The 9,585-nt window shown below is 42.6% G+C and overlaps 1 protein-coding gene across 2 annotated transcripts in view; it reads right to left on the bottom strand.

Moving 5' to 3' along the window:
* The window catches only part of COL11A1 (collagen type XI alpha 1 chain), a 126,541-nt gene extending 117,589 nt beyond the window's left edge, over positions 1-8,952 (bottom strand). For both annotated transcript variants that reach the window (XM_009088488.4, XM_018912122.3), the window contains exon 1: positions 8,534-8,952. In XM_009088488.4, the coding sequence (XP_009086736.1) occupies positions 8,534-8,648 (115 nt within the window). In that variant the 5' untranslated portion in view covers positions 8,649-8,952. The remainder of the gene's footprint in view (positions 1-8,533) is intronic.
* Positions 8,953-9,585: the final 633 nt, after the last annotated feature.

Here is a 9,585-nt window from a genome sequence, read left to right on the forward strand (position 1 = left end):
TTATGAGAAAGCACAATGATCCTTCCCTACTTAAAAGCTGTGTTTACTTACATAATTTACTAGATGCTTCCAGATTGCCTACGGGGACACATACTTTGAATGCAAACAATAGCAAAACCCAAAGGGGGAAAAAAAGAGGCAGTATTCTTTACTATACAGATATACCTTAGCAAACTGAGGGTGCAACTCCATGTTTCCTATACCATTATACCGTGCTATATTTTCCTATACTTTCCTATACTGTAACTTTGCCTTTTCTTCTTTTTGATACAGTAAAAAGTACTTTTAACAGTATTATATGCTTTTCTGATATAATAAACAGATAGCTTCTTGAGTTCCCATAATTCTTCAGTAATAATTTTTTTTTATTGATGTGAAAGTGAAAATTTACCAGTGTTCGCTCCACAAAGAGCATTTAAGAGTTACAATCAATAACTCCTAATAAGGGAGACACAACCCTGGAGTAGAAAAGAGCTTAAATTTCCCCAGTACAAAGAATTATATGAGAAATTTAGGAAGACTAATGTTTCTAAGTTACTATTATTTTACTTCATATTTTTCCATGGAAATAGGCTTCATTCTGCCAGTAATCCTTTCCAACGGAACTGCTGCAAAAACTAAAACTTAAAGAACCTTGAAACGTTAATCTTCAATTCTAAACTGAGTGTTTTCTCAAAGTTTAGTCCAGTTTTATGTCACTGTAACAGATCATTTAAAAGCTACAAGCTGTGATGGCCTGGTAGACTAAAGTGTGTGTATTTGGTGAGTATTAATGAAGGGACTCCTTATATTTGTGAGCAAGATTTTCAAAAGAGGCCAACTCTAGTTGGATTTCTAGGTATATATTCAATGACCTAAGTAGAATGTACTGACTGCACCACAGGTTTTTGAAACCATGCTACATATTAGAGACATAATAACCTATTGTTGTTTAGTTTATTTACTTTTCTTAAAACTTTGAATCTTTATAACTCTAAGAGCTCATTCTAAGGATATTCCATGTATTCTATAGGTGAGTAAAGATAAACACTTCTATGATGGAAGTTTCTAACTGACACTCATTAGGTGGTCCAAAGCCTAATGAATGTCAGAGGTCTTCACCTTTTTTTTAACAGCAGCATTAGAATCTGGATTTAATAAACGATAGTTTGTTGACATTTAGGATACAAAACAAGACCCATCAATTACCAGAAAACTATGCCATTTCTAACAAGGTAAGAATATTTCTGTTCTTATTTTTACTCTTGGACACTTTCACTTATCGTGGGCAGTTATGCTGGATATCCTTGAAAAACAGAAATACATATAATATGATTATCTACACTAATTTTAATGTGTTTTTCATCTGTTAGGTATTCATACAGAACATCCAAAAGCAGGAATTGAAAAGCATGTTAAGCCCAACAGCTTCACTGAGATTTGCAGTTCCTACAAAGGACTCTATTGCCCCCCAATGCAGGGTCTAGTCTCTGTATCCCAAGCAAGCATTCCCTGCAGTTCAGCCATAGGTGTCAAAGCACCAGAAAAGGATCAGGCACTCTTCTGTCCTGACCATTTCCTGCAGGCCAGCTCTGGGCAGAGCTGCCCTTCTCACAGGCTTTTGGGCTTGGCAGTCTGAGAACTGCCAGCCTCCCAACTCTGCTGAGAGCCCAGCCCTGTAACAGAACTGCTCTGGGAACCAGCATCAAAGCATTGGTTCTGCAGTGTCCTTTGGGAAGGTTCCAACACTTTTCATAGATGACTTTATAGAGCTGGATAAAACCAACTCTCTTTTTTATGGGCTACAAAAGAGACTTACAGTGCATCTTCAAGGTACAAAAACGAAACCAACTGAGTTGCCTAATTACATAGTGCTCCTGAAAATTAAACTGTTTTTTTTTTTCCCTAGGAATCTGAATGTAAATCTATGAGACTAACTGAATATATGTTGAATATATATACTTCTAGGTACATACTTCAAGGTTGTTTTACCTGTTAAGAATTTTCCTACATGAATTTCCTAGATGAATTATGTAATTGGAATCTTGACTGGTGACATTTTTAGAAATAGGTGTTATTGCAGTGCTTTCATATTTAATGCTTACAAGAACTAGAGATTATCCAGACCCATACAGGAATGCTTTAAATAGCCTAGGACTGACTATTTCACCAACAAAAGCTTCTGTGAAACTGCTCAGAAATGGCTACTTCTGTTTCCACACCAGTTATATGGAATTTTTTCACTGACTTCCTATGCTGAAAAGTCTATTAAATACATTTTAGTATTTCAAAGGCTATGCAGACAGTCTAGGCATGTACAGGAGGCAATTTTGATACTCCCCAACTATGAGCTACACCTCACTTTAAAGACCAACCTACAAAATGCATACAAACCAAAACTAAAAAAACAAACCAAAACCCAAAAAACTCACAATCCCTCACCACTTATATCCTATACTGAAACCAGTGGAAAATTTGTCTAAGTACAACTTCACATTCAGATCTTCGGCAAAATTAGCTTGTAGGCTGATTTATTTACTGGACATATTCAGAAAAAAAAATTAAGTTTTCATTACATTGCATAATTCTGAAGTGGAACCTAGAGGTTGAGGCTTTTTATCCTAATGTAAGTCACTACAAAATATGACTTTTGTGTTGTTCAGAACCCTATTGAGACTGGATAGATTGAGCTTTTATGACTTGTTTAGTAGCATTGACTGCTATCAAGCACTAATAACCTGATGGTGATTTCATAAAAGGTTTCACTTGCTACCCCCAGAAGATTTGGACCTGTCCATCATCTGTGCAGACCTGTACAGACTCATTATTTTACAATACTTTAACATCTGTCCCATATTTCTACGGAATTTTTCCTATTTTGCACCAGAAATCTTTTAGGACTGCATTCCAAGTGTCCAACTATACTGAGGCCTCTGCTGAATATTCAAAAAGTTCTTTTTGTACACACTGCAGACACAGTAGTTTCAGCTGTGAAAATCAGCAAAACAAGTATTACATTCTTGAGTATCCTGTTTCTATTACCATATAAAAAAGAGACACAGTCTAAAAATGGTCCGTGCTACAGGAAGAGACAAGGCGTTCCCTCAGCAATTAAACATGAAAGAAACTGAGTCCACTTAAAAGTTTTGTCATCAATTTATTTATTGAGAAATAATTCAAATAAGTGTTCAAAAATATCTTCCAATAAATGGGAGTTTTCAAATATGGAGCATTTGAACATTTGTCAGCTTTATGCATACAATATAGCTAAGGACTATAGAAATTATGCCATTTAATGTAATCCTACATAATTTGATAGAGAAACAACTTGTACAACTAAAGTCTTTCACCATATTTTCCCTGATGTCAAGGTATCATCTCCCTTATGAGACCAATGCAAGGAAATCAGACTCAATTCTGTATCCTACCAATATTATCTGAAATTCCTCTTAAGCAGACACCAAGGCTGTAAAGTCTTGAACTATCTATGAATTGTGAATGTTTGATAATCTATCAGATTAATGTGATAATTTGAGTAAGGTAAGGTACACAGGTAAGGGACAGAGGTAGCACTTAGTCTACTTTAAAAATGAGACCATAATTTGATTTACTGCTGAGTTAATTTCTATCATAGAGAAAGCTTAGCTGCCAGTGACATTATTTATAGCAGGATCAAGCTGGTTTTTTAATTCATCTTTTATAATAAATCTTTCAATTTGGTTTGCAGCAAACACTCTGGTTCTACAATATGAGCTCTGCCAAATACCCTCTATTTCACACACTGTGTACATTAACACTTGGACTTGCAGTGAAGTCCCAGACCTGAAATTCACAAAGGTTTTTACAGTCCCTTATGTGTGCTAATGTGCTAAAAAGAATTTAAGTTCTGCCAGGTTCTAGTACTATTGTAATAACCGGGTCAACAATTAATCCTTACATTTACAGTCTGTAAACTTGGTATTTAATACTGAGTGGAACAGTTATAAGCCCTTGCAACAGGCATGTGTGTTAACCTAATTCCTTTTAAGCCACTGTTCTCTATTGTGTCCATCCAGAGGGCAAATCTCTATCACTGCATGAGACTTCACATTCTTAGAACATGAAAGATTTCTCTCAAGTTCTGCTTAATTTATTCCCCCCCATTATCAACAAATACACAGAACAATGATAAATTAACCAGTGCTAGAAGGATTTCTTCTGAAAAGAAGCAGAATGCTCTACAAAGAAAAGCAACTTCTTAATCTTGCTGGCAGATGGAAACCCTACTGTTCACCACTGTACAAAACAAATCTGGGAAAGACATAATTGCTCCAGTGTGTTTTAGGTATAACCTCAGCAGTTATGTCATGGCTCCTTTAGTAAGCTGCAACTCTGTCAGAATTAAGGGTTCTCTTTGGGGGAGATCAAGTAACTTTGGGCATGACAGTAGTAAAAATAAGTATGACAACTTTTTTCCTACATTTTATATCTGCTCCAGACACCAATTTCACTAAAAATTGGGAGCTTTGGGGGTTGGTTGTTTTTAATGGGTTTTTTTTTAGTAATCAGAACAAAAGACAGCATCAGGGAAGTTTTTATATCAAAGTTTGGGGTTTTTTTTACTATTGTCATTTCAATTATAGGTACCAGGGAAGAGATTATCCCAAGCCAAACCCACAGAGTATTTGTGCACCTATATACAGTTAAAGTTGTTAAGATATACACCACACTGAAGTAGAAAAACTTCTTTCCCGCAGAGGCAGGAAAGAGACATAATTTCCTGCAGCCTGAATAATCCTTTCTTGGATACATGTGAGGTCTCCTTCTAAATTCAATGCAAAGATACACATTCTAGAGAATTAACAACACATACCAGTAATTTTTTCTGTGTCTGATGTCTGCAGCTGAAGTTGAAATAATTATTTTATCTTAGAAACAATTAAGAAATCAAAATTACATAGAAAAACAGACATATACGTGCAGGTGTCTCTTGCACTGTTCTAGGAAGATGGGACCATTTCACCTGCTGATCCTTGGGACTCAGAAGAACTTCAGCTAGGACCACTAGCTGCACCTAGTGAAATTACCCTTTGATTTATTCATTTTTGCTAACTTTGGGAATAGCAATCTGAGAAACACACAAAAATTATCACACAAGACAATTTTTTTAAATCTTAAAAGTTAATTGATCAGTTAAAGTCAAAAGCACTTTACATCACAAAGAGTTTTGAGAAGAAATTCATACTTTCCTAGTTTAAAGCACCATTTTGCACAGGTTTAGACTAGCTGGATACATTCAAGAGTTTTCATGCAACAAACAGATCCATATCTTCCTTACTAAGCAAACACAAATAAGTAGCAGTGATAAGTGCGCAACCACTAAGAAAACTCTCCTTTTGCCATCACTAATTGGCCCAGTTCTGCATTCCTTCAGCACCTAGAACTCCCACTAGTTTCCAAGCTTGTGTGTGGGAAGCACAAGGAACCTTTATACTTCCTAAGATGACAGCAAGAAGTATCTATTTATTTTAGAAACAAATCTGCTCATCGCTTTACACAGAAGGTCCAAAGTTTTCTATATATAGGTTCATGCCTCATTTTCAGTAAGGCTTCTTAAATCCTTTTTTTTTCCACACAGATTAAGAGCTAGATTTCCATTTGCTTGGAAAAGCTTATAAATAATAAAAAGGCTGATTTTTCATTTCTTGCCCATGAAATTTAAATCAGCATCACAATAGTGCATTGATGTCAAGGCCTTACAAAAATTTATAGTGTTGAAGCCATGCCACTTTGACTAAATGAGTTTATTCATTCCAAACACATTACCAACAGCTTTAGTATTAAAGGTGAGGAAGGGGGAAGGAAATCAAAGGATGTCTTTAAAAATACTGAATTTTGTTTACTTTAGCTAAGTCATAAACCAAAAACATTTTCTGAAAAGAGCTACTTAAGAGCTGGTGGGCACTTAGCTGACCAAGTATGAGTCACTGCTTTTTCCCATGCAGTTGATTCTCACTTCTGTAACTTTTTCTGTGTAAGGAAGAAATAACTCAAGAGCCCAAACACTTTGCACACCATTTCTTACAAGTGTAAAAGACACCTCATACTTCTCTATGTTGGTTTTTTTTTTAATTAAATAAACTTCAAAAAAGTCAAGAATTTTAGGAATCTGTTGAGGTTTGTCTACAAGGAATGGCTTCTGTTTTCTTTAAAAAGTCACTGCTACATGATTAACACTTTGTATGAATACACCATGTAATTTTCTTTTCATAGAGATGGTTTATGAAAAGAACATTGAAGAACAGAAGATTTAAAAGGGTTTAACAGGTCAACTCATATTTTGCTTAGCTTTGATATTTTATCCAGCATTTTCATTTCATCATATTGTTTACCTGCCATTTATGCTATTTTATTTCATTCCTTGGTATTTTCCCTCTCCAATTTTCAAATAGGAATCATTATGTCCTATGTTAACTTTTAACTACTTTAAATAAGATTAGAATTCATAACAGATGATTCAGAAATAAGTCCCTTCTACACTGTTACAGAAATTAGGTCAAATTCTAGTCCCTCTGTAGTCAATGGAAAAACTCTGACTGACTTCAATAACAGATCAAGCCCTGAACACACAGCTCCCTGTAGTTCCAAAGCAAGTAGCACACTGTATCTCAGAAAAGGTCAAGAACTAAGTTCTTTTCTGAATGCTTCTACAAATAATAAGAAGCCTGTAGTTCTATATTTCTGAAATGTCCTCTATCCAGAAGACTATCAATATAGCCTTTTAGTTTTGAATAAAGCTACCACAACCAAATTAGTCTGCCTAATGTTGCTGAATACAGTGCAGTAAGTATCAGTTCTGTTGATTTCAGTGTAAGTTCTGTTGATTTTTCCTGTGCTGTTTGGGTTTAGATTTTCTTTTAACTTGTCATTTCCATCCCACCCATTATGTAAGCATAGTCTACATAGACACTACTTAATTTAGTCAGTTCTACTGAGAAAAGTGGCATAAGAAATCGATCATGCCTTTGAGGACAGTATTCTTCTTGAAGAAATTTAGTTTCCACAAGGTAACGTATAGCCGAATTCTTGAAGCTCTGCGAGGTTAATTCACCTAGTCTAATACCAGCGAGCCTGTCGAATTGCAAGAGGGATGAAATCTGACCCCTCTAGTCCCTGTCAGAAACGGGGCCAGCAGGGGGCAGGAGCCCTGATTGATTCTCCACCGTCAAAGTTGTGCCCAGGTATAAAGGCTTGAATGGAAACTGATCACCTTTCCCTGCTCCCTCTAGGACGCCAGTTGATTCTGGATTCAGATCGAGAAATACCTCGTTAAAATAATAAATACATTAAAAAATTAAACCTTTCATTTCAGAGAGTTAAGCTCCTTCATTGATGTCAGACCCACAGAAAAGTAAAAACTTCAATCCCAGCCGGACTGGCCTCCAGATGCGCCTGCGGGCTCCGGTGGAAGGGAGGAAGGAAAGGAGGAAGAGGCAGCGTTTTCACCCCCGGTAGGAGAGGAGAGCTCTCCCGCCACCGGAGACTCCGCACTGCAGCTCGGCGAGCTGCGAGCATAGCCCAGAAAAGCCAGCTGGGCTGGCGGCGGTGTGGGGAGCCGAGGGAGAGCGGAGCGGACGGGAGAAGTGCGCAGAACGCGAGGGGCGGTGCGGGGGAGGGGGCGGCGATTCCTTTCTGCTGAGGCTGCTGCCTGGCTCGTGTTCCCCCTGCAAGTCCCCCGCGGGCCGCACCCTGCCCACCAGGTCCACGGACACCTAAGGGACCACCGATAGTCCGGGCAGGCTGCAGAGTTGGGAGGGGCTGGGGACGGTACCCGAGCGCTGACACCGCCCGCGGGGAGCCCAGCGATCCTCGGGCTGAGCCCCCCCGAGCCCCCCCGGCATCTCCGGGCTCGGCACCGCTCGCACCACCTGCGGGGCGCCGCTGCCCCGGGAGCTGCCCTCTCCGCAGCGGCTGGCAAAGAGCCCCTGCTAGTGTATTTTCTCCTCCGCTTTCGCCCTAGAAAACTTTTTGACCACTAAGACCCGTTTCAAAAGGAAAAATAAAAGCGAGGGAAACGAAGAAAGAGAGCAGAGAGCCTCCACCCCCAGCTTTTCCTTTCCTTGACCCTCCGAGGAGAAGGCAGATACTTGTCGGTCAATTTCAGTCACAATCTGGTGAATTTCAACAGCTCAACAAAACAAAGTTGGACGCACACTCCACAAAACAAGAGTCCAGTGCTGAAAGAGGGTAAGTCTCTCTGTGCAACAAGTACTTCTTTCATTTTCCCACCCTGCCAGTACATCTTCTTTACCTCATTAAAAACACATCCAAAGTTTGAGGCTGACCGAGAGCCGTCCCTCCGCGGCACCCGGGAGAGACGTCCCAGCCCGCGCTGCCGGGGGCTCCCCGCGGGTCTCCGCGCCCGGAGCCGGCGGCAAGAGCGCTCTCGCCTCCCCAGCAGCGGGAGTCGCTCTGACAGGTTTCCTCTGAAACGCGGCCTCAGCCGTGCCCTAGGTCCTTTCCCCCAGGAGGGGAGAGAGACGGCTGGACTCCCGGCTCTCCTTTGCTTTCTTACCTCCTCTGACCTCTGCAGCCCGAAGAAGGAAAGCGAAGGTGATGAGCACGGTTACAGACGAGTCCCAGGACCACCTTCTCGTTTTCCACCTTGTGAACCATCTCTGCATCTCCATGCTGGGCACCCACAAATGTGAATTAAACGCGGGCGCCTTCAGTTTATACCTGCTCCGTCCTTTCCACTATATTCCCAGAGATGACTTCTCCTATAGAGCCATACGTGATAAACGGAGAGAACGTTTTCTCTCTCGCCCCTCTCCCGCTCTGCCCGTCCTTGCACAGGCCCCTCCGACCCGTCCTCCCCGGTGCCCTGCCTTCAGACTGAGGGGAGGTGAGGGGCTTTAATCAAAATGCAAAGAGCTCCGCATCCCCCTAAAGGCTTCATCCCGTCAGAGGGCTGGGCGAGCGGCTCCCAGGGCCACCCCTGGAGCCCGACTGACACGCCAGCCGCCGGGAGGAGGCCAATCGCGGGGCTCCCCCGGCCGCCCACAGCACCGCCCTCCGCCTCGGCGGCGGCACACCGGCCGCTCCGCGGGCACCGCCGGCCCCCGCGGCGGCGGAGAGCGGCCCTCCCGAAGGCGCTCGGGGGACGCAGAAGGCGCGGCGGGAGCGAGTCGGGACAGGGCTGGGGTATCCCGTCACCGGGTCACCGCCGCCCCCCGCCCGCTCCGCGCGGGCCCCCTGGCCCCGAGCATGCGCATAGGCGGCCGCGGCGCCCCGCGGAGCGAGGGCGGGGGCGCGGAGCGGGGACGTCTGGGGGACGGGCAGGGGAGCGACACTGGGGACAAGCGGGGGAGGGGGACTCCGGCCGGGGAGGGAGCGAGGCAGGGCAAGATTGAGGAGTGGAATGTGCGGGAGAGAAGCCGGGGTGCTGAGGTGAAGCCTCTGCGGGGTGGCCCTTCGGACCCCCCGAAACCGCCGGCTGGCGTTGGTGCGGCGGCAGGTCCGGACCCGGCGGCCCGTTCCCCCTCACACCCCTCCCAGGCGCCGCTTGTTCGCACACACCCGTGGGGGGACCTCCGGGGGCTTCGCTCTAAGGCGGCTGTAAGAAGG

This window comes from Serinus canaria, chromosome 8, assembly GCF_022539315.1.
Source record: "Serinus canaria isolate serCan28SL12 chromosome 8, serCan2020, whole genome shotgun sequence".
NCBI lineage: Eukaryota > Metazoa > Chordata > Aves > Passeriformes > Fringillidae > Serinus > Serinus canaria.